At 41.1% G+C, this 25804-nt stretch overlaps 1 protein-coding gene across 2 annotated transcripts; it reads left to right on the forward strand.

Moving 5' to 3' along the window:
• Positions 1-1839: 1839 nt before the first annotated feature.
• CFAP97 (cilia and flagella associated protein 97) lies at positions 1840-24048 on the forward strand. 2 transcript variants are annotated; one of them, XM_026033558.1, is made up of 6 exons: positions 1840-1883; positions 3250-3351; positions 4216-4287; positions 14777-15045; positions 22050-22191; positions 22438-24048. In XM_026033558.1, exons 2-6 carry the CDS (start codon positions 3270-3272, stop codon positions 22563-22565), a joined length of 693 nt encoding a protein of 230 aa, XP_025889343.1. In that variant the 5' UTR covers positions 1840-1883; positions 3250-3269; the 3' UTR covers positions 22566-24048. The 2 variants fall into 2 exon arrangements, with proteins under 2 accessions (XP_025889343.1, XP_025889342.1); XM_026033557.1 differs by having other exon boundaries at positions 1848-1883; positions 3250-4125.
• The last annotated feature ends 1756 nt before the right edge of the window (positions 24049-25804 follow it).

Genomic DNA, 25804 nt, shown 5'->3' on the forward strand with positions numbered 1-25804 from the left:
CCTTGGGAAGCAGGGATTTGTCGGCGTTAGGAAGGAAGGGGGCAGCACCCTTGACGGAGGGGGAGTAATGGGTAAAGAGGGCCACAGGATGCTGGAATTTCCTGAGGAACATGGGCCACTGGAAGTGTAAAACCTTCAACTCAACACTTCTGCCTTCTAACCTCAGCCCGCAAACATTTGTTTCTGYTCCCTGAAATTTGGTGAGTGGGTCCCGGTTTTGAAGAGGCAGAAATTCCCAGATGAAAGGAGAGGTGTCCTGTGGGAACAGAAACTGTTTGTATGGGCTGGGAAGAAGTTGGTTGCCTGGATCTTTCCAGCTCAATTGGAGATTGTACTTGCAAAGCAAAATTAATAACCCTAAACCAGAAGATGCCTTAATGGAGTTGAATAGAGCATTATTATTGCTTTGGATACTTTGCATGTGTGTTTATTAACACAGCCTTAAATTGTGCTGGTGCTGGTGACTTTGGGGGTTGCTGCCTTGAGAGGAAGGTACCCTCATGAAACACCCAATTTCTTGTTTAAGAGTCATTAAAAGAATAGAGAAGTAAGTTGAACACGCTTGTACCTTAATGCATGCAAGATGCTTTCTTTATTTCCTGCGGTTTATTTCAATACTCTCTGCCTTTTTTTCCTTTTTTTTTTTTTTCCCCTCAATTCTCTGCATATAAAAAGAACACAAGTGAGTGATCAATTAGATAACTTTAAGTATTAACCAAAGTTAAAATGCTTTGAATCCTGCACAGGGACTTAATGTACTTCTTAAGCTTCAGTTTCTAACTTCAAAAAACATGTTCTCAAAATGTGCAATRTGTTCAAAACTTGTCAAGTCTCTGCTTTAGCAACTGATAACTTGGTAGAACTCTGAACTTCCCCGAGAAATAAAATTATATTCTGTGCAGTATATAGATGTGTTTGAGTTAGTAATCTGGGCTTGATGTATCTGCAGAATCCCTTCTTCTTTGTAACTGGGCCAAATCCAGCTCCCATTCTAGAGTAAAGCATGGGGGAACAGGAGCACCACATGCCATCCCTCCATTGCATCCTCTGGTTATCTCAAATGGAAACTCCAGAATTAATTAACATTTAGCTCGTGAATGATGAAGAGTATCAGCGGGAGAAGTTGAGCCAAGCGGCACATCTGTTTGTCATTAAGAGGGCGGCTGAAGCGCTTGCAGGGCTGTGGCGGGAGCAAAGGCGGGAGCATTGYGGGGCGCAGGGAGCCGCGTTGCGGATTCCTGTTTGAGGAATTATCTTCATCAGAGACAGCTGACAAGTCTCAGTGTGACAACGTGTTAAATTATGGGCAGCAAAATGCTGTTAGTTTCATCTTATTTGCAGAATTGGGGAGTTGTACATCATCAYGTGTGATTATGTCGTGTGCTGGAGTGAATCTTCTATTTTGAGCTGGTCTGTCTCCACCTGCAAGCCTGTGCTTGCCTAATAGCCTTACACTCTTATGTGTGCAGCAACACTAACAGTGCATCAAATACTACATGAAATCTGCTGCCTGTATCTGATTGTACCAGCTGGTCATATTTAATCTTATTGGAAGGTACAAACTGGAGGGATCCTAATGCATTAGGTAGCATCATAAAGAGGATGGAACACCCCAGCAACCCTGCCTTATTCCTTTCTTTTGGGGGTTATATGAAATGCAAATAAAGAGCCATGTTCTTCTGGTTTTTTTTTTTTTTTTTTTTCCCTCTAATTGTACAGGTTTTGATGTATTAAAATGTATTGTCCTTCTAGGAATCTTGCTCTGCTTTCAAAAGATGGGCATTGGAGACTGCAAGCTGCTTACAGCCACATGTCACAGGAAGTGACATGCACACAGGAAAGTTCCCAGATTACATGTAGAATTTCAAATTAGGAGTTTCCAGGTGCTTTTTTTTCCCCTTTTTCGTTGCTTATATCCAAGTTCTGTCACACTTGCAGCAGTTTTGTGCTTTGAAGTGTCTTTTTATGGTATCAAAGCTGACCTCTGCTTTTTCTGTTCAGTAGCATCTTCAGCTTTGTACTGTAGCTAACCTTATTAGGTCTCTTCATTACTTTTGGCTTTGTGGATCTTCAAGCCACAGGAGATTCCACATCTTCTTACTGCTCCAACTACTTTTACATTCCGTGCTGTCCTTGCGTGGCAGTGCATAACTTCAAATCCCCTGGAGCTGAGCAGTGTTTGAGAAGCAGCAAGAAAACTGAGCAGCACAGACCTTAAAAAATTCTGTGTTCTGTTGAAATAGTTTGAGCTGGAAACTTCCCTGGGAATAGACTTGCAGTTCCAAAGCAAGCTTAGGAATTCCCTCCTTGCCTCTGTTTGCCATGGTAACAAATTATACGTGCTTTAAGGGAGAACTTCCTTCTTTTATTATATACTGGCTCTCCTGTCTTGCATAGTAATTTCCACTAGCTTTGTTCTTGGTGTCCTTGGGTCTGCAAAACTCTGTTTACTGGCTGTAGCTTAAGGAATTTATGTATAATCTGTTGGAGGTGGTAGGAAAAATTGCTCGTAACTAATAGGGAAGAGTGGTCTGTGGTATTGGCTGTTTAGTAGTAGGGTTTTTTGTTTTGCTTTTGGGGTGTTTTTGTTTGTCTTTTTGCTTGTTCATTTTGCAGTTTAAGTCTGTATATCCCAATGAGTGGAAATGTTCCAATTCCTCCTCACTCACATGCACGTGCACAATTCGCTCACATGCACGTGCACAATTCGCATAGGATCCAGCACTACACCTACTTCTGCAGGAGTGTGATGCAGTAGGAACAGGTTGCTGAGGACCTATGTACCCCCTCCAGATGCAGTTTGGGCTGCTGGGTCAGCCAAGGTGATGACCAGCTCCTAGGCCCAAGGTTTTTAAATATTATATTTTTGCCCATTTGAACCAGATCCACCGTATGACATTACTACAGAGTTCATTAAATGAACCTTTCTTTATTAGGTTCATTTAATGACTAGCCGTATTTGACTAATTTTGGGGGAGCAGAAGTACCTCTGGTATTAAAATTGTCATGTATTCTGACTGCTTAAGGTAAGGGTTTTTTTTGATCTCACAGAAACACATAAACTGGGTAGAGTAAGGTGGTCCCAAATTCCAGTACAAAGCTCAACTACAGATTTGTCCCTAACTGCTAACGTACTTAATACAGGCTTATATTGACTAGACTTTAACAAGCATGGAACAAAATGGTTCAATTAAGTGTGTAATTGTGTCTGCTTTTTTCTAACCTTTGGAAACCTTCTTGTGGTTCCAGGCAGCACTTCACATTTGAAGATGGACCGGTTTGAAGACGTATCAGACGGTGAAGTGGATCATGCTTTCTTTGACAGTGATTTTGAGGAACAGCAAAAGAAAGGTGATGAAAATCATGAGCCTATAGAAAAGGAAAATACGGAGGAGATTCTTCCAGAGCTTGACTTGGTTCCCAAGTCAAAGGATGAGAAGTGTCCTGAGGAAGAAAGTGAAGAGAAAGAAAAGGACTTGGTGAAGGGGCAGTCCTTAGAAAATCTGACAGACCGTACTGGGGACGYTCCCTCTTTGCCACCTTCTCCAGTTTCAGAGAATGCAGGTACATCTGGAACAGCATCTGCAGCAAGTAGGGGAACACAGGAGAATGTTCCTGCTGGAATCCCCAAAATAGTTAAAGAAGGAGAAGAAGATTATTATACAGATGAAGAAGATAGTAGTGATGATGGCAAAAAACAGAGGGTTAGACCAAAGTCAGCCAAACAATCAAACATGAAAAAAACTAACAAAAAATATACCAATATCAGCTCCTCCTCCTCTTCTTCATCTTCCTCTTCCTCATCTTCCTCATCATCAAGCTCAGATACGGATTGTTCTGATACAGATTCTGATAGCTTATCAGATTCTTCTCATTCTTCCTCAAAAAGGAATGCTTGTAGCGTGGCTCTTCTGTCTCCAAAACAAAAATTCAGGTCAGGAATGAAATTAGCGGAAGGGAAACCAAAGCTTGGTGACTACTTGGAGGAGTCTGAAGACACGGTGACTGATGTAACGCCTTTGTCAACCCCAGACATCAGCCCTATCCAGTCTTTTGAACTTGCAGCATCAAATGATAAAAAATTAAAAATAAAAAGACAGGAAAATGTGAGCCAAGAGCTATATGGTAATTTCGAAGAATTTAAATACAATGCAAAAATTGTAAAAACTACAAATTTTCAGAAATTCAATCTTATTTCTCTATCTTTTTCATTAGATTCTGAATTTGATCGCAGATATAGTCGAAAAGTCTTACATGATGCCATGGACCTGAATCAGCTTTTGAAAGGTGACCTATTTATATTTTTACTCCCACAAATTATAACATTTGTAAATTGTGGAGAGCGATCTAGAAATGAGGTTTGATCACAAGTATTTYTAAAAATGGTTTATAATTACACTCTTTCCATTTAACCCCTGAAGAATTTTAGTAGTATTGATTCTATAGTGGTAAGTAGCAGCATGTGTATSATATGTGTAGGAGTAAGGCATATAGATCCTCAAATAACACTTCATCTATTAACAGATTAAAACAGATGAAAAGTGTACATGCATTTTTGACAAAGCATAAAATGCCACAATTTACTGTGTAAATTAAAGCATTGATTTAAGTACTGGATTATCAACCAATCTTCAAACTGGAAAAGTGGTCCAGAACTGCATTGCATAATAACTAAAATTCATAGTGGCATTCATTTAAATTTATAATACCTCTTTAATAATGAAACAGTATTATTTAGAATATATTTTTTCTGAATTCAGGGTCTGTCCTTCAAGATATCATGAAGTAGAAGTATTTYAAAGAACAAAAACAGATAATCTTTACTAAAAACTTAAGTGTTTGCTTCCTGATAGTAGATTTAGTAAATCTTAATACCGTAATGAAGTCTGCAAGAGAGAGCTTGGCATTCCTTGCACTGCATTCTTCCCAAACTGCCACTGTATGGGGGGAGAACACACTACATCATTCTCTCTGTGTATTTGAAGAATTTCAGTGTGTTTGTGTTTTCATGGCCCAAAGCTTTCATCAGTAAAAACTTCAGAGGAAAGGGGGCTCTGCACAAGAAGTCTGCCACTCTCCAGCGCGGAAAGCTTTTTACAGCCCAACTCTGGTGCTTCTCAACCCGTGTTTGCTGTAGTGCATAGGTCTGGCATGATTAAAACTGCGTGTCATTTTTATTCACTTTCCACCTTATCAGCCTGAGCCTGTAGTGAGGAAGGATTCAAAACAGATTTTGTGCATCGTTTAGCTTTCTTAGGAATAGAAACAAACATTTTACTTGTGTGGAAATCCTTCTGGGAGTAGGAAGAGCAGAGCTAGTCCTCAAGAAAGGCAGTGATGCTTCTTACCTCTGCTGATCACTGTGTCCCAGGAACTCTTTTCTGCTAGACAAAGACTCCGGGAACTTGCCAGAACATTATCCCAGTAGGAAGAGGTGTTGCTAAGCAGTGTCCTGCATCTTTACTTGTTCCCTGATAGAAAAAAAGCTATTTAGTAACTGGCATTTGTGGAAGGGTTTGTGCCATTCCTAAGAACGTATGGGGTATTATAGCCCAGAATAAATATTCTCAGAGGTGAATCTCTGTTTGGAGAGGGGATTATTTCTTTTTTTTCCAAAAGTGAAAAACATTCTGAATAACAATAATAAAAATGGAGTAATGAGAAGTGGAAGTCATATAGTCTGGCAGTTAATGTTCCTGATTAACATGGATACTACTCCCAAGTGGCTCTGTAATTTGGCAAGCACAACATACCTTAATTACTTCTGGTATTTTAAAGTTTAAATTGGGCTTGATGGTGGAAAGTAACTAGTCTGTGAAAATAGGAGCTAATCTTATTCTAAATTATTCCTTCCAGGATTTTTTGTGCTCATAATAGGAGTGCAGATCATCCCTTCACTCCCATAGCCTGCATGAAACMTTCATCAGAACAGGATAGGCCTGAGCATTGCCTCAAGTGAGAACAGTGTAAGCCCAGATCTGAGAGCAAGAAACAGAGATCTAAGAATTGTTTTGAAATATTGAATTGCTTTTCAGTGAGCTCTACTGATGCAACATTTAGGTTAAAGTTTTTGGAAAATTTACTTTTAGTGTAAGTACTCTAAGTGCTTATAGGGGTTGTGATCCTGATTTCCAAATGCCTCCAGAAGTTCCAGAATTCCCATGTGATCTGATACKGTGTTGTTTCTAGAGTGATTTCAGCAGTTTGTTTTGTACTATTCTGTGCATTGGTTATGTCACCATTTGAGGTGACCAGAATCTCTGCTTWAAAAAAAAGATTATCAGAGCAAAGAAAGGGTAGAAAAAAAAATTAAAAGGGCATGATGCTCAAAGAGCAAGTTTTGGACTGGAACAGCATAGCCTGGCCATCAAGCAGCAAGCTAGTTTGTGTATCCTAAAGCTGCTTAATTTGAAATGTTAAGAAAAATTGTTGTAATAAAACTTTAAATGAGCACAAATATTTTTTCTTTTATGTTATATGCCATTGATACATATTTGTGCAAACATGCATACTATTCAGTTTTTATAAGCATTTGCAAAAAGTTAGGTATTTTTTTAACTGGCCCATAAATCTCCTAAAGCTGTGCTAGTTCTTGATAGAAGTTAAATTTTAAGCTACACTTTTCAGAAAATTCAAAAGATCTCACAGCATAAAAAATCTCACAGACATCATATGCTCCYGTACTATATATTACTTCTTGAGGGTTTCTAGGTAGATGCTGCTATGCAGCTCTGTCACTGTTATCTTTGAGAAATATTCCTTAGTGGACAGACTTCTGAGCATGAGGGGCTTTTGGAAAGACACATGCTAACGGGTAGTTGCTGCATCTCTAAGGTGACCATGTACACGTGCTATTACCTTACCTGACAGTGGAAGGTGCAGTGTGCCCTTAGCTCCCTACATGGAAAATAACTGGGCTACTTTCACTCTTCTAAACAGCAGTGGACCGCGTAGCAGTAGCTGAGGGCAGAGCCAAGATGTGTCTGAAAGCTGGAGAGAAGCAGATGATGCTGTATGTGCTGTGGTTGCCAAAGATGGAGCATGTGACTGTCTGTCCTTATGTCAGCATGTGCTGGATGGGTGTTGAGCCCCTTTTCAAGAAGGGAGAGCAAAATGTGGCATTCCCAGGGTGTGCAGGTCGTGTGGCTGCACTGGCGTGGCCCTGCGTGCGCCCTGGTAGGGAAGGGCACCTGAACAGCAGGGCAGTCTTCAGAGCAGATGCAGGGAAGACGCTGCAGAGCCCAGGTAACCGTAAGCTACYGTTTTACAGCATGGGATGCACACTGGCTTCCACGCGCTGTTTTGGCTGGAAGGTACCTTCAGTTGGCAGACACTGCCTGGCACAGTGAAAGCAAGTGTGTTTCTCACGTAGGATATAGGCTGATAACCTCAGGACTTGTTATCTGCTTTGATCTCTGCTGCTGTTGGTTCCCAGTGAGTCTCTCTGTGCTGTGGCTGGTACCCACTGCAGGAGGCTGCCCTGCTTGTGTTGAAGCCCCATGACTGCAGAGACTGGAGCAGTGAAATGGGCCTGGGCAGTGTTGACGTTGTGGCTCACACAGGCCGTGTTTCTTATCACTGGACTTGCTGGCTTGCTGTTTTCCCTGCATTGGGTATAAAACCTAGCTTTATCTGCGGTATGTTTTCAGGAACTGTGACCTGCTGAATTATTTAATTGCTTGTTATTGTTTTTACCCCTCTGTTCATAGAAAATGCTTCCTTGTTTGGGCAATGTGCCTCTTTAAAATGCATATAAATAATGCATATAATAACATATAAGTAATATTCCAGCAGGGTCAGGGAAGTGATTGTCCCCCTGCACTCAGCGCTGGTGAGGCCGCACCTCAAATCCTGTGTTGAGGTTTGGGTCCCTCACTACAAGAAGGGCACTGAGGTGCTGGAGYGAGTCTGGAGAGGGGTAGTGAAGCCGATGAGGGGGCTGCAGCACAGCCCTTATGAGGAGCAGCTTGTTGTTGTTATTAGGTTGCTTAGTCTGGAGAAGAGGAGGCTCAGGGGAGACCTTACCCCTCTCCACAACTACCTGAAAGGAGGCTGTAGTGCAGCAGGGGTTGATCTCTTCTCCAGAATAACTGTGGGTAGGACAAAAGGTAGTGGCCTCAAGTTGTACCAGGGGAGRTTCAGGTCACACATTAGGAAGAATTTCTACATGGAAATAATGAGTAAGGATTGGAACAGGTTGCCTGGGAACTGGTCACCGTCCCTGGCAATGTTCAAGAAACGYATGGATGAGGTGCTTAGTGACGTGGTTTAACAGGGATAGTGTTGAAGGCCTTACAGTTGGACTCAGTGATCTCGAAAGTCTTTTCCAACCATCATGATTCTATGGTTCTAAGAGGTTTATGTCACCTCATTGTGACACAGGGGCTGACGTTGTGTAGATGATTGTTGCCACCAGGTGTGAGACTGAGAATGTTGTAGCGCCGTGGAGCTGGATCAGTCCACTTAGGATTTAAGCATTTAAGCTTAGGCATTCATAGTTTAASTTATTGAAGAATATTAAGCTTTATTGTTTCCAGACCTTTCCTCATTGATCTTATTTTTTGGACACCTAGATGGAAAAGAAACCTGCATGTGCTTCTATATTGTCAGGTAGGAATATAGTTCTTCACTTGTTTAGTGGTATTACATAGGGTTTTTTTAGATAACTCTGCTCCACTCATAGACCCTGGTCTTAAGTGCCCTAATGAAAGCTAGAATAAGCTAACTCAGGGCAGTATTCAAAACTCAGAATCATAAATGGTAGAGATTTTATTTCCTTCTCTGCTACACTCTTGAGTAACATGAGCACAAAAACAGAGAATGAAATACGCCAATGCAAGGGTACAGATTGCCATAAATTTGGAGGTGGAATTGCTTGCATGAATTTCCGAGTCTCAGAAAGCTGAAAATAAGGGAAAAAAAAATCTAATGCTGTTTTATACACGTCTGTATCTTGATCCAGTGTCTCCTTAAGCAATTGTGGTTATGCAGATAGAGAGAGATTGGCATAGGATATCGACCAAGAACTAAACCATTGCCATTCCGTTGTCCTGCGAGCTTACTCTCTAGCCAAGAGGTTTGAGTTCTGTAGGTCAGAGCTGTATGTTAACATCTTTGTGCCTCTTTATATCTGAGTTCATGTGGATGTGAATACAGCAGTACTGCGATTGCACGAGGTATATAGAGTATCGAAGTATTTAGCAGTTTGTCTTATTCATCTGTAAAATGGGGTTGATACCTACTTATTCTTACCGGAGTGTCGGTGMGAATTAGTGTGTAAATCCCTGGCATTACCTATTATTAACCTATGTGGAGAGACAGTGCGATGGGCTAAGTAGGACGCTGGCCGCAGGCTGGAGACTGGAATGTAACCCTGAAACTCCCATGGACCTATAGGCCTCTGCTAAACCTCCTCCCTTCCTGTGTGCCTTGGATTTGCCCTTGTAAAATAGCTCGTTCAGAGAAAAGCACTGTGATCTAGATACAGTTCCCATGCAAGTAAAAAGCCCTGTGCTCCTGGATAAAGGTTATAGAGCAAATTAAGAAATGGTTTCAGCTGATATGCAGCAATTACTTTTTTTTTTTTTTTCCTTTCTGTATATGTTACTCAGGAAATAGTGGTTTTTGTATTAATGAAGTTTTCTTTTCTAGGGATATAACAACTATATGTTCATTCTTGCTGAACTGATGCATTTGTACTTGTTTGTAAATATGTACCTTTGAAATATATATGATATATAAAAAGTATATATAAAGAGTATATATAAAAAGCCTTCAAATATTATAGTTGAACTGAACATTTTTTAACTAAACTTCATTCAGTTCATATATTCATAGTTTGAACTGACTGCATGTATGTATATCATTTTTTATAAGTTTCGTAACTTATTTTGAGGTAGAAGAGCAAACATCAACTCCTCCTATTTAGAGTTCGGGAAGAAAAATGAAAACTATTTAAGATTAAAGAGAGATCCCGGCTTTTCTAACAACCACAAGAAAATATGTAATTTTGCAAAGCAGATTTTTCTGCATCTATGAGGTATCTGTTGTCTTCTTCATGACATCAAGAAATAAATAGCAGCCCTATTTAAGCAAAATTTTTAAAGAGGGAAATTTGTACTTCACTAGTATCTTCTCCTTTTCTTCAAAAAACATCAAACCACAATTCTAAGAAAGCCTTAAGAAAAGCTCTCTGTCACGAGAGATTGGATATTCTAGGAAATATTTGTTTAGAGGTTTTACAAGGGAATAGATTTAGGTTGAAACTATTAGATGCTTGTGGAGAGCTGTGATTTGATTCTTTTATGTTTTTCAAATGGCTGTTAAAGATTTGACAGCATCTTAAACCAAAACACCAGGCAAATTCAAAAGAGCAAGCCCAGAAGCCACTTAATGCATTTTCCTGCAGGGATTGCAATAGGTACAGTGAAATGCAGTAGATTTTAATTTTTGCCTTAATGCCATTAAGACGGCTGTATCATCCTCTCCTAATGTACTTGACTTGCTAATTATCGTGCGCCTTTATGCAGAGGTTGACCCTGTTTGCTCTGCAAGGGCATTTCAGTGTTCGCAAACTGAGAGCAATAAACAGTTTGTTTACCACTTAAAAAAAAAAAAAGGGGGTCAAATGTCTCTCCATGGAAACGAGTTTTCACAGATATCCCATGAACACCAGAACATTTTCTGTTACTGTTTATCAGGAAAGGAGAAGTGGAACTGCTGGCTGTGCAAGTCTTTATGCAAACATTGCTGCTGCTGCTTTACCCGCCCTTGGCTTCCCTCCTCTCCTCCCCCCATTAAGTGACTAATGGTCAGGCTGAAAAAGAAGTGACAGGTAGGGATTTTATGAAGTTTTTATGAAGGATTTTATGAAGGTATGCAGCTGCAGAGGAACCTTATGCAGTTGCCCCAAGATCTAAGGAAAAGGCCAAATCGCCTACTCTTCAGAGCCTTAAATCTTAACATTAAACCTTTAACGTTACCTCACATTACTGGGTGCTGCAAGAGTCAGCTTAACTAGCACATTGTGCACAAAATATATGTAAATAGTAGTGCTGAAACACTGTTGAATAAGTTATTCAAATAACTTTGTTACCCAGCTGTTTTAGTTTTGCTACCTGTGCTTGACATACGTTAGTTAGGAGTTAGGAAAGGTTGTCTATATGGGTAGGCATCAGTCATTTAAGAGTTGCTGTTAAGTGGTAGTGACAGGTTCAGTTCTTGCTCAGCATGAATCTCAAACCTCCCTAAAAGAGCGCTCGGACATGCTGGCTTACCAGCTTGAAGAGCAACAAATCTACTTGCAAGGGGCTGTCTGATCTGCTGCCGCTGTGGAAATCTGCCTGTTGCAGTTGAAATGCAGTTGCCCTGCCACCAGCCTCCTGCGTGGCCTATAAAAGTGCTTCTGAGGAGACGAAGAAAACAGGAAGGAACTAGAAACGTTGAAATTGATCTTTTCGCCCCATTCCTTTGAGGAAAACGGGTCTGCTGCACATATTGTATCAGGTCTGAACTTCAGTGCCAAATTCATGAATCGCGTGTCATTAGAAAGCAAGGGATTAGCTAGGGAGCTTGGGCAGCCTTCTGCTGAGGCTGCACCAAGGAGCTCTGCCCAGAAGAACCCAAGAAGCAAAGGAAGAGAGGAAAGAAGAGGAAAGGGGTGTAAAAAGGAAGTTTCTGTTCATGCAGTGCAGGAGTGTGACTGGAGAAGCTGAAAGGCAAGAACAAATTTGGACTCAGTAAGATTTGGTCAYGCTTTGCTCATGTGCAGAAGTGTTGGGCATCAAGGGGAAGGGAAAGGCGGTGAGACCGTGGCACTGCTCTGCTTTTATTTTTTTTTTCCACTAATGCTGATAGCGATTTTATGGAAAAACTAACAGGAGAAAAGGTCAGTAATAAATAACCTTGAGGCTTATTGATCTCTAAGCATTTTTAAACTGTTTTTGCTGAATTCATGACTAGGTGTTATGAATTCCCTCTCCACTGAAGTGAAGCCAGATGAAGGGCAGGGAGAATGAACGCATTTCAGTGAAGCAGTGAATTGAAGAGAGCTGTGTTTCTAATTAAAGGTGGAGGTGTGAAATGAAGAAAGCTGTGTTTCTAATTAAAGGTGTACTTATTCAAAATGTTATTACTTCAAATGAGATTTGATTAGTTCATGCTTTTCACAAAAGGAAAAGAATGATTTGGAATTTGCACTGACAGTAATTGAGGAACTTGGATGTCTCTAGTAAAGGACTGTGTCCCTGATAGTGCTGGTGGCATAAAGCTAGGGAGGGATGAAGGCTACATGGTTGTTCTTTACCACAGCCTGATTTCCCCTCTTGAATGTGTCTTGAGGTCTTGAACTTGTGAGGTGCTGTGGAGGTAAAAGAAAAGAGGAACCACTATCTTTGATGTCTTTGTAATAATTTTTCCATTATGTAACTTGGTTGCATGTGAATGTAACAAATCTCTTCCTCAGGCAGGTGTGCAAATTGGTTTCTGCCAGTTGTGGTCTGCAGTGCTGGGTTTGCGCCTTCCCACAGGGATGTATTTGATTGTCCTTTGCAGAGCAGTACACTGCAGCTCCATAATACTGTGTGAATTGTGTGGTTTGACTTATTTTCTGTGTGTTTCTTTCTGGCCCTTGTAGGTTTATCCAGATGAGTCATATCCCAGGTTTGTCTCCTCAGATGGCTTGGCAGCTGTGCTAGTTTTCTCTTGAGAATAACATATTACATTATAAAGATATTTTTCCTGGCATTTATACTTTMTTAATCTTTTGAGTGACACACTTATCTGCACTGTTCTACTTTGTGTTTTAGATTTAGGGTGATTCGCATCTTCTCTTGACAATTTAATAAARCAATGCTTGCTAATGTGAATAGCCTGACAGTCAAAGCTTTCAAAGATTCGTTCTTGCCCTTATCTGCTAACCTACTGACTGTGCAAGCTTGCTAGGTTGCAGAGGGCTTTTGAGATTATTCATAAACTGTTTGAATTTCAGTTTCTAGGCACYCTTTCCAGTTCTTTGAAAGGCGGAATATCTCACTGCATCAATTTTGGAATAACCACAGTTGAGACACTGCAATGCATTTTACTCCATTTAATAAGAGCATGCTTATTACTCTCAGGTTTTTAAGCTATTAAATGCTGCTTCAGGAACCCCTCACCATAAAATTGCTCACATGGAAGTGTTGTCTGAGGACATACTGCCAAATACTGCATGCATTACTTGGTGCTCGTTCTGTTCTTCTCAAGCCATCTGCTTCAGTTCATGGTTGTGGTTGTATGGGGCTCTTAAGGGTGAAGAGTCTCTTTCAGAGACACTAATCCTAGAGCAAGGTGGGGAATGGCTTGAGTCAGGTCTCCTGCTTTGCTCCCAGCTCCAGAAAAGCTACTTGATGGCACCTGGCACAGCCATTCCTGGGACACGGACATTGCAGTGGCTTTATGGGCTAATTCCATTAGAGCAAAGCCGTTAGCACAGCTGCCTGAAGAACTGCCTGCAGGAAGCAGAGGCTTAGAGACAGGCCAGGGCTCCAGCTGAGCTCCGGTGAGCTGCGATGGGCAGAACTGGCGCTGGTGGGAGCGAAGCTTTCCAGTTAGGGTCTGGTCTTGCGATTGTGCAGGTCTGTCTTGATGTGCTGAGTTATTTTTAAGTGTAGGTTCTTTGTCCTGGGAAACTGATTTCTGTCTTGAAACCCTATTCCTTGTTTAGTTTGTCAGTCTTCGCTTTTAATATTGCCAGGCTCTGGTTATTTCTTCTTCTTTGCTCATTTTTCTCCATCCCTGAAGCTTAATTTTCATCTTTCCCTTTTCATATYCTGCACCAACATGATGCAGGGTCACTTCAGGAACAAGGGATCAGGAATATTCCTCCAGGAAATGTGTTCTGTATCTCTGGGTCGTGCTTCCCCAGTGTCAATTTTCTATCTGAAACATCATTAGCATTCTACCTCCCAGAGTGAGGAGAGGTATTTTGGATATCTTTGGAGCAAAGTGTAAATCACTTTCCGTGTGCAAACTTGTAAATGTTCGCTGACGATTTAATTTTTAGTTCTGGGGGATTATTTCAACTCCTATTTTTCAGAAGTTGTTTTCTGTTGCAGGAGAACTTCCGTGCTGAGCACCACAAATGGCACAGTTGGGGTGATAACTGAGTGTGAGGCTCTGTTTGTCCTGTGGAAAGGTAGCCCCATCCACCTGACTGTCAGTGCCACAGTAACTACAGGAAAGATTTTGGAGAGCAGGAAGCTGAGGAAGCTGTAGAAGCAGGGGAACCATCCCAGCAAAGGTGGAGATCAGGGGTGCTCAAAGGGAAAGGGCACGTCAGGAATACTGAATATTCAAAAGAAATGACCACGTGTTGAGGTGACTTGTGCTCTTCTSTCTGAATAGCAGGTGTATTTTGTTTAAATGCTCACAGAATGTGCGTGTGCATCTTGCTGGTGCTTGAGGATTGCTCGTTATCTTCAGACTCGTAGGAGATTGCACCCGGCAGCGGCTCGCTGCCTCCGAGGCAGAGGTCTGAAATGGGGAGAAGGGGAAGGAAGGAGGTATTTTTATCTAGGGCCAAAATTAGGCTTGACTTTGCAGTAGAAGTTGTGAAAGATCAATACACTGAGGGTAGTAGAGTATCTCTGAAAAAATCTGAAATGCCTAAATCCAGAATGAAATAAAGATAAGAGTGCATGTTTTTTCTGGTTTTTAAATAAAGCCTAACAATAAAATGCTACATTTACYTTTTTTTTTTTTTTTTTAATCCAAGTATTTTCCTCTTGCCGTTTTAAAGCTTTTCTACAGTTGGAGAAGAAGGAACAACAAAAGATAACCATTGATCCGCCATCTAAAGGATCAAGGAAAAATTACTCTTTCACAAATGAAGAAGTAAGACAGATTGATCGGGAAAACCAAAGGCTGTTGAGAGAACTGTCCAGGCAGTCTGCAAAGCCCAGAAGCAGAAGTACCACTTTGAAGAAATCGGCTCTTCCTCCTCCTAAGTTATACCACAGTGCCCTCAACAGGCAAAAGGAACAGCAAAGAATTGAAAGGGAAAACCTGGTAAGTTTTGAGAAGTTTTAGGTCTGTTCAATGTCAGGTAAGTCAGTGAATACTTACAGAAGCTAGTAAGGCAGTGGCTGTAGCGTTACTGCAGTTACACTGAAATTCCTGGGTTTCACCTAGCTGTGCCATGACTATCCATCGCTGTGCTGTATGAATTATATTATTCATATGGTGTGACTTTTTTTTTAACATTTTTTTGCAAGTGAAAACAGAGTTTACTTTGTACAGGTTTGTTGTGCTTCAGTATTGTTCTATTTAAGAGGAGCAGTCATTTTTGTTAGCACACAACTTTCTGTAGGAGTCTTATTCTTCTGATCCTCATTTAGGCACCATGATTACCTGTCCCTTGAGTAAAGGCTAGCAAAAAAATAAAGCAATGAATATAATAACCTCAAGCCTATAATAAACCTCTGTTATATTTGGAACATAGAGTGCAATGTGAATATAAATTTTGTTTCTGAGTCATTTTATAGCTAGCCACCATTTTCAGTGTTTGTAGTTCTTTGTTTGACACATTATTTGAATATATGTCGCAGCCACAATCAGTTATTTTAGTTAAAAACAGAAATCTTGATTCATTCAAATAGGGGTAGTGGCAGAGTGGTCAAATAACAAATATATAATTGGTTTCAATAAGATGGTTTTAGTGAAAAAGCTGTGGTACAGATAATGACACTTTCACATGTAGTTGTTCTTTAATGTGCTGGAAGAGAGGGAAAGAGAAGGATTATTTGGAAAAGTTATACCAAAAGTAATTTATTCATTATTGGGACTTTTTCTCAGTCTAAGTGTATGTTGAAGTTTCCTTATAGGTGGATTCAATGTGGAGAAAGTCTAGTTGTCCACTTCTGGAGAATATATTATTTTTTAATTCTTCTGACTTTCAGGCTTCTGGGCTGTTAAAAGTATTTTCAAAGTTGGGAAATTGTCTTGCCTAGCTCCTCTACAGTAAAGTCTACAAAAAGAACATTGTACTTTATACATTGAATTGCTTAATGAAAAGGTGAAATGAGAATATAATTTGGAACTCAAAGAGCACCTTGCAAAGATTTTTCAAGGGAGATAGCTGTAAATATATGAGGGAGTGTCTTCTTCATTTAACTCTTTCCATGCCCTTAYCTGCCTGGATTGTGTTCTGATGGGACATTTTATTATGTTTGATGTTTCATATTGCCTGGAGAATAAATATTTTTAGACTTACTTTTCTTAATTCAGTTTGCTAAGAGAATTTTCCCCATGTGTTGTGTTGATGATGATCAGTATTAAGAGGTTGAAAGCAGGACTTGCTCTTTTATGTGGGCCTCACTGATAAGAGAATATTGTTAGGCAGCAGAAAGAAATACCATGTCACAGCTTCTTGCCATCTAGTAGCAATCATCTATTGTTATGTAACTTAACCTATTAGATAGGTATTGTTATACCAATGTATAGAATTACTTTCATAATGCACTTTTGCTTACTCAAGTCCATAAGCCCCTCTCTTTCAATTTATTGAAATATTTTATCCAAGAATGTCTTGCCTTTGCAACTTTGGTTCAAAGATTTAGCAGGCGTAAATCCAGTTAGTAATTTCACATACTGCTGTTTTAATACATGATAGAGATGAGTGGTGATTGCTTGAAGTCCAAGAATTAATAACCTTCAGTTACTTATTCATTTATGTCTTAGTTATTAAGGTATTAACTACARGAACAGAAATAGAAACTTTTGACTTCGAAGTAATTTTTTAGAATTTGTGTTAGGATATCTTGCTGTTTTGGATTATGAAAAAATGAGTTTATTCAATCCCCAAATGCATGATGATATATTTGGTTCTCCTCAGAAAAGGGATTCACTAATACAGGCCTTCTTTTTTCTTTTCTTTTTTTTTTTTTTTTTTTTTAACGTTTCTTTCATCTTCAAGCAACTCTGTGTACTTATTTATTCTGTTTGAAGTGGTCTGTGCACACAGAGTGTCACAGTTTTACTGCCTTTTTTTTTCCAGCAGCAGCTGTGTAGGTTATGGGTATAACATGCTTCTCTTGGAGACTAAACGAAGGAGTTGCATAGCTGAAAGTGGGTTTGCTTTCTGTTTTCTTTTCGTCAGCAGCTTTCCTCACCTTTGTTCTTTGTAAATTAGAACTTTCTATCAATCTTTCTTGATAAGTGGTTATCTGGCAGCCTGTGCAGGGAGAGTGCAAAGACAGATTGTTTAACAGCAAAGGTTTCTCCTGTTGGATTACAGCCTTTATAATTCCTTGTCCTCAGGGTCACACCTTGTCGAGGTAAGACTTTCACTGGCTCCACCAGATCGTTCTTGGAGTGATGCCTGTATTTGCTGTTTGCAGAAAAGCAGCTTGCTTTCTGCTGCAGGTGTTTGGCATCTGAGGCTCATGCAGTGGAAGTGATTCAGGGAGTAAGGAGCTGGAGAGGGACTGGAGTGCTCTGGCTCTTCAGCTTTGTGCAAAGCTCTGGGGAAGCACGTGCAACACACGCTCCCCTCACAGACTCTGCTGCAGAGTTGCAGTGGACTAGAAAGGTGCATTGCCCTGAATAACCACAGTTGCAGYGTGGTGAGTAGGAATTTGGAAAAAATATAGAATAAGCACAAGAAAGCATTAATAAAATTMATGTCCAGCTTCTGCACTTGCTGTTTTTGACTCTGTTCTTCTGGAAGTGAGCCCTGCTCTGTGTTGCTTATGCAAGTTAGCAAGACACGAGTGTGACTCTTGCCAGTAGAGGATGCTCTTGATTCAGAAAACAAACCTCTCCCGTGTCCTGTCTCCCCTCTGGTGGAAGAGGACACAAGTGTGACTGATGCATTGCTTTTCTTCAGTGCCTACAGGCRTATGTGTCAATTTATAGGGTGGAAATTTGTGATCTGAACTGTAGATTCTGCAAAAGCTGGGCTGGTATGCACGGGTGAGTGTCTGTGCAGCATGAAATGCAGATTTGCAGTCAGGGTCCCRGTCCTGAATCACTTCATCAAAATTAAAGTAATTCTATCTGTCATCTGCCTTAACTGGAGGTTATTTATGTATGTGTGGGTGCCTGTGTGCATACAAAAGGGATCTCTGCAGCTTGCACTGGAAGTGCAGTGGGAACAGCAGTTCTCAAACCTCAGAGTGAGGGGGAATGGACATTTCCCACCAATCCCTGTGGCGCTTCCTTCCCTCCCTGCTCATTCCCCTTCTTCAYATGTGCCCCAAACGTACCCTGAGCCCCAGCAGAGCTAGCTCTGATCCAGGTTCTCTGCATGGGCCGCTTTCCCTTCCCCTGCTGGCACCTCTGCGCTGAGATGAGCTGTAGGATCCAGGGAAAACTCTCTTCTTTCCTCACGTTACCCAGCTTGCTAAGCTGAGGCTGGTTGCTCCATCAGCTCGCTGTGTGTGGATGCCAGTCACACACAAATATGAGAAGTGTTCAGTTAAAAAGCCTGCTGTAGATCGAAGAACTTCAAGATTTTGGGGCTTTTTGATCTGTAGAACGTGTCAGCCCACACCTAATTAATGCAGCTGGCAATCAAAGAAAGSTACAAATCCCAAGGTAGCCCAGAACAAAAAGGTGTCCTTGGCTGCACTGCTGTTTTCTGCCCCTTCCCCCGCTGAACTCTGCGAGGGGACAGTGCGGTCGCTGTAACATGAGTGCCACCAGGGAGGCACAGTATAAATAAATGGGAACAGCTGTCACACACCGGTCAGCTGGTGGGGATTCACTGGAGGTGAAACTGAAGTCTCCCTGAGTTGGAAAAGCAAAGCAAAAGGAAGAAAAATAGCAGCTGTTACCTTTGCTCTGAAATTAATWTGTCAAGGCTGCAATCTTACTTTTTCCCTTTTTTCCTTTGTCTTTCTTTCCAGAATAACTTTGGAGAAACTTTTTTTTTTTTCTCTTTGACAGAGAGCACTGGGCTTAGGCTGTTTATCAGAACATTTATGTTAGTCCAGTCCTTTATTGAGGTGTGAAGTTYTTTTGTTCCACAGTTGTTGCCCATCTCATCCTTGCTTTCCTCGCTGTCGGTCTTGATGCCTTTACAGACTGTAGATATACGGATTTATAAAGAGTAATCCTATTTTTAAAGGTTAATTGTGCAGGATCATTTTCTGTGCTTTCATGTTTGTTTTTATTCTCCTCTTTTTGTAAACTCAGTAACATAATAAAAGTGAGGGGGACGGTGGAATAGAGGCCTCAGGAAGCCTTTGCCAAACTGGGAGATTGGCTTTGGGGACAGCCTTTTTCCTTAAACTCCCAAGCATGTTCTGGTTCCTCCTTTTCTTTTCCGAAGAGCTTTTACCTCTTTAGGGTTTGTCTGATCCTTTCATCTCGCCTGTAGTCATTGCCTAAGTACTTGATGCTCTGCATGCCTGCTCTGCCTCTTCCTCGAGCAGTGCAAAGCAGGGCTGCAGCTTGTTGAGCTATTGCGGGAAGCCCCTTCCTGCTSTTCTTGCAGGTGCTTGTTGCAGTGAAGCTGGAAACCTTTCCCTGCCTCTGCCCTCTTCTCCTCCCTCTCCTTCCCCAGCACAGTGCCCATAGTCCCTTCAGAGGGTCCATACATACACACACATATAGTGTCATTAGGTTTTATATATATATATATATAATTATTGATTATTATTGAGGCAGGGTTGTTGTGCATGGCACAGCAGAGGAGAGAACAATTGTGAAAACCGTTGATTTACTTRAACACTAATGCGAATCTTGAATCAACTAAGCAGCTATGACATGGTTAAGAACAACTTAATGGCATTGCTGCAATTCACGCATTTGTTGCTCATTATACTCCTTAAAGTGATCAGGRGCATGTCAGGTTCTGAACACTGGGATGATGTTAGGTGACCTGATTCTTCAGTCATTAAGGCAAATGATAAAATTTCCACATATTGTGGTGGTATAGCTAGAGAGAATTAGCAGTTGAATGAACACAAAAAGCAGCAATGTTCTTCTCCCCATCTCAAGATGCTGTTTTAAGGACAACATAAAGAATTGGCAAATTGATATGCATAGCAGGAGAAAAAAAAWCATAATTTAACACCATTGTACAAGGTAGTTAAGTACTGGAAGATTAAAGTGTTTGTAATGTAAGAATCAGGACTTACTGATGATAATAGGTCAGGACTGACATTTTGGTGTATTGATGTGTTCATTTCTGCATGCAGAAATTACAAAATTCTTAACTGCAGATAACGTACAAGGGGACTTGCCCTTGGTGCAGTTCTCAGCAGAGAGCGAGGGGCAGGCAGACTATCCCCTCCTCCTTCAGGAAAGGTTTTCTTGGAGCACTTTACCATGTAAGACATTGTGCTCTCTTCCTAGTAGGATTGTATGAAGCCCAGTGTTAATCTGCTTTAAAAGTGATTTTTTTTTTAGTACTAATGTAAGGGGTTGTTTTGATTTAATGATGGGGATTTGATGCAAATTACAGGCATAAAGGTAAAAGAATTGCTTTTAAACCAGACTAAAATGGGCATATGCAAATGTGCAGGTCAGGAAGCAAGCCTGAAGTTGCTGCAGTATCATGGTATGTAGGTTACATGAAGCTGCTGCAGTTGGAATGCTCTCCATTTGCGATAGAGCTGAGTATTTTGAGAGGTTCTATTTTTAATATTGGAGGTAAATCCAAGTTATCTTTGTAGGTCTAAATGTATGTAGTTGTATAAGGAGGTACTGTTGGAGATGTGTTCAAATGTTTCATCCARCATTGTACATACAGGTCTACCATTTCGTGTTCTGCAACTAGCTTTAGCAAAGAGCTATTTCTGGCTCAAGTCCTTCCTTTGACTTTTACTTACTTAGGTCTTTCCACTCGGCGATGAACCGAGTGGCACTTGATGCCAGCACATGAGACGTAGGACGTCAGAGCCCAAATGTCCTTTCCCGCTTGCCCGTTCCGGGTGGGTTCCAGCTCCCGTGCGTAAGTGCAGAAAGGTTGTAGGTCCCTGTTACAACTAGACAAAGACAACTGGCATCTTGTGAATGCTCTGCTGTTGCTCAAATCACCTGCTGAAAAGTTTGTTTCTGCTCTAAAGAAATCATAACTGGAGGGAGGGAGGGAGGGAGGGAGGGAAGACTGATCGCTTCAAAGTTTAGCTCTACCAAATCTCAACTTTTACCATATGTGTACCTAGATAATACACCTAGATAATACACCCTTGTTAATGGAGCTGTTTGGGGACGTTGGAGATGTGGGTACTTGCAGTCTGCATTCTCTGCCCCTAGGGTTATACCTCAGGGCTGTACCCAGGGTATAACCTATGCATGTTGTGCCCTGGTTGGCGATGGGTGGTTGCCTCATTGCCAAAAGCTGCTAGGCCATCAAGTCTGACATTAGTTAGCCAAGGGAATAGCAAACACCAGAGGCCAGATGCATTGAAAGGTTGGGTTGTAACTGTAAGTTGCATGCCACTGGTTCCTTCCTAATTTGTCCCTTCAAGAAGGGCAATATGTACAGCAATAATTTCTGCTAGAGTCTCTTAACTTTAAGAATATCACAAATATCAGTGTCAAATGGATTTTTATGCTTTTCTTTTGACGGTACTTTCATAGAAATGAGGTCAGTAGTTCTCCCTGGGGGGCCTTGTGGGAGAATATAAAATGGTCTTAGGAGGTTTGCAAAGTGAAAATTAAATTTAGAAAAAGTCTTTTTATCCTACCTGAGATTTAACCTACAAGAAGAAAGGAGAAACAAACAGTTCATATTCCTGCTGTCTTTACCACCAACAAGATAGGTGTAGTTTCAAGTCATTCCTCATGAAGTGCAGGGAAAGGCAGGATACCAAGGATGTACCCAGCACAGAATGGTGTAAAGTGGCCACGTGCTGCTTTTGTCTGATTATAGCATTGTAAAAAGAACTGGCCCTGAGCAGAACAGCACAGCTGGTCACCAGTGGCCTTGTCCCTGCTGACTGCAGGGAGATGAGCAGTGTTTTTAGACMTTGTTTTCTTCATACTAATAAAAATAAATTCGTATATATTTATTTTGTATCTTCTTAATATTTCTCCTTCTTGGTATTTTCTTTGCTCTTAAGGCTTTTTTGAAGCGACTGGAAGCAGTGAAGCCGACAGCGGGGATGAGGCGCTCTGAGCAACTGATGGACTATCAGCGCCAGATGAGTTACCTGGGCTCCTCACCATCCACAAGGAGAGGGAAGTCCCAGCTCAGCCCTTCCAGTAAGTGCTCGGTACTGGGCCCATACATGTCAGATTAACCACTGTGCTTGAATTCCCTGTCCCGAGCATTTACAAACAGAGCATGTGCTGTGCAGTTTAATGTGCTGTGCAGTTTTGTGGAGGTTGTTTTTGATATTTTTTTTYCCCTTGGAACTGTGGTAATGGGTGTTACAGTTATAATAGTGCAGGAGGTCGCTTCTTGTGCCTGGCGTAAACATTCCTACGTCTTTTTGTGTGTGTTGACAGGAGGCACGTCAAGGGCGTCGAGTGTGTCAAGTGCAGTGAGCCATAGGAATGAAAAACCTGGGTCTGATGCATCCAGTGGGGCCTTGCAGAGACCTAAACCCACTAACGTTCGTGCTGCTTGGTTATAAGTGTGTGCTCTGCCTCCCGTGTCGAGATGATCTTGAGATTTCTATTTCTAGTGCTTTTGTAAACTCTCCGTGCAAGACTCTTCTCTGCATTGTTTGGTGATTAAAATGCGTTGCATATGAAGTAATTGCTTATAAAATGGTTTTAAAGTAACTCTTTCACTTTAATCAGTGTTTGCTGTGAAAAGTATTTATGAAAGAGAATGAGGTATTTAAGCAAAGTGAAATAGAAATTCCTAGTTATTTTATACTCAAAGCGGGATTTGTATCCATGAAGGAGAAGGATGGAATTGTTGCACTGTGGGTCCAAGATGTAAAGCAAATCTTTAAAGAAGGAAAATTTATTTTTAAAATTGCATTAAACTTGTGAGAATAAGCTTAATTCCTAGGCTGTCCTTGCTTTAGGTAAGCCGTCAGGACTCTATAGGTCGTCTTCCTATGGCTGCAACTCTCCCTCTTACAGCAGCACGAAGTGGGGAAAAGCAGGATTTGTACTACGGCGTGTCCACGTGGTGAACGTTCATTTGGTGCTCAAGGCTGCATCTCTTCCAGATTTAAAAGAACTTAAGAAGTTGTAGTAGGACCTTGGTGCAGAAAAGAAGCATCTCATGTTATGTGAACGCCAGATTGAAATCCGAAGTGAACAGCAGTTTCAGATTCACTTTTAACAAGTGTAAGTTTCTAGTATTTCTCAATAGAAGAGTGAGTGAGGGAAGCATTTTGTGGCCCTGTGTGTGCAGATCATCGCCCGTCCCCGTGGCGAGGTGTCACTCTGAGCTGCGGGAAACTTGGGCATCTGATTTGACAGCAATGGTTAGCCAGGACTGAAAAAGACAGACGCAGTAAGAAACTGAAATGAAGTTATAATTTTTCTCCTTAACATAACTTTTTGATGCTGTGTTTGTACCAAATATTTGGAGTAGTGTCAGATAGGCTTCAGCATCTACTTCCATTTATAGCAGGTGTAAAATGGCATGGCGTTGGCAATAGCAAATAGTAGGCAGTATGCTTTATTTCTCTCCGTAAAGGCAAACTTTCAGTGAGCTTATTGTAGGCTCTTAGTCTTACAAAGAGCATAAACTGTGATGCTGCTGTCTGTGGATGTCACTGGAATCCCGCGCTTCCCCAGCTGCTTCCTCCCASGAGATGTGCAGGAACTCTCTTTGAATTATGCATAAAGAGGAGAAAAAATAATAATAAATAAAAGCTGTATTCAGTAACGCTGGGTCTTAGCCCTACAAGAAGGAAAGTTGATTTTTCTKTGCTCCTGTTTCCGTAAGGGCTTAGGCCTGTAGGTGTTTGGTATTGCAACACACTTGTCGCTGTGTGATAATCAGTCAGAGCTGCTGCACCTGCTGACCTGATCCCGTTTAGCTGCTTGACAGTGTTTGGCAATGTGTTTTCAACTGAAAGCAGCACTGGGGCCAATGGATTGCTTCTGCAATTATTACTCATTGATAGGGACTATATAGCATTTCTTTGCATACTGCGACTGTAATTATTTGTACTGTTGTGCTTATTAAAATTATTCTCTATTTAAAGATCTCTGTCCTTGAATGTGAATATCAGGGTCGTGTTTTAAATACTTTTAAATGTTTGTATGATAATTATTTTCTGTGGAGAAATTCAYAGAATGGATTACTTTTAATCATTTTATTTTATTTAACTTTGGTATGTAAGATTGTCAATTTTGTATGTCACTCTTTTGTAAATTGTAAGAAATAAAATATTTAACATGAAATATGTTTGTCATTGCATAGACTTCTTACAGAATTTTGTTCGATATGAAATTGCAAAGGATATAGTTGGAGAAACTTCATAGTAGGTGTAGTAGAAGAAAACACAACGAATCGGTCTATTAATCGATGCATTTAGCCTGTTGGTGGTTTTTGGTTTTCTTTTAATAAGCCAYATTGATAAGTCCTCGTCAAGTTAAAAGGAAATTACATTTGCAMCTGCCAAGTCTATCAAACATTTACCAAGAAGACAGCCATCAAGAAGTAAATTCTCTGTTCAATTTCCCTTCATTCCTGGGCAGGATAATATTTACTAATACGCTCYTTTAGGTTCCTGCAGGAGGGAGTATCTGGCCACAACACAGATATCTGTTTAAGATCAGCAAATAAAAATCATTACAGAAAAATTTGTTAATAAATTTATTTCAATGGAATCTATTTATATATATATAATTATTTATTCATTTATTTTTGGTAAGCTGTCATTTGCAGTTCTTTTTCTCCCCTTTTTCCTTCCAGAAGAAGTCTTCTAAAYGACACTTGAGTCATTTAGAATTCACCTGTGGTCCCAGATAATCCAAGAGACTCCAGCATAAATGAGAAGAATCGGACAAGGCTGCTTCTCCGGAGCAGTGGATGTTTTTCCAKTGCCAGAGCCTGCCTTCCTTCAGATGTTTGCAGCCTTTAACTGAAGATGCCAGGACATCTCTGTTGTCGTCCTGTTGCTCAGATGAGGGCTTTTTGACTGTCCTAAAGCAAATGGCTAACAATGTTCATACAACAGCATCCATGATGCAACGGCACAGCTTTAGCCTGTGTTAACATGACTGTCATCAAACAGGCTTCAGGATGAATCCCTTGCAAGAGCCTGAGCTCCTTCTCCTGTCAGGTCACAGAGCTTGCTCTTTCCCTCGCAGCTCTGTCTGTGCAGTGTGGTGGAGATGAGGGCAGTGAGTATCACTTACAAGCCGCCTTGTAAGTGGCGGTGGTGACTGTCACACTCACGTCGTGATGGATGTTTCCACTCTGACTTTCTGTATCAGCAAGCCAAGTGTGAGGGGAAAATGGCTCCTCCTAGGGMAGTGGTTAATCTTAAGCACTGGGTATCCTGAGCAGCAGGTGTGGTCTTTGTGCTGTTCTGCACAGTCCCAAGCAAGCAGTGGACTAACAAGGCCCCCTCAATCCGACRATAAATAAGAAACACAATCATCACCTCAGCTAGCCGAGAAGCCATCTCCTTCCAGGCCTGGCGTGCTGGGGTGAGCCTCTCATTTTGGGTGGCAGCAGGATTCACCAATACCACTGTTAAAGCTGGTTTGTCTTCAGGAGGCAGTTGTCTTCACAATATCGATCCGAAAGCCTCTCTGCCTCCCAGTAACTCTCCTCCAACTCAAAATGAGCCAAATTGTCAGTAGTGATGCTTGCAGCACTGTCTTCCTGATTGCAGCTGTACTACTCAATGCAAAGCCCTGAAATCCTATTCCACATGAGTTTGTTTTGTGACCA

This window comes from Nothoprocta perdicaria, unplaced genomic scaffold (assembly GCF_003342845.1).
Source record: "Nothoprocta perdicaria isolate Ctin4 unplaced genomic scaffold, notPer1 scaffold_13, whole genome shotgun sequence".
Taxonomy (NCBI): domain Eukaryota; kingdom Metazoa; phylum Chordata; class Aves; order Tinamiformes; family Tinamidae; genus Nothoprocta; species Nothoprocta perdicaria.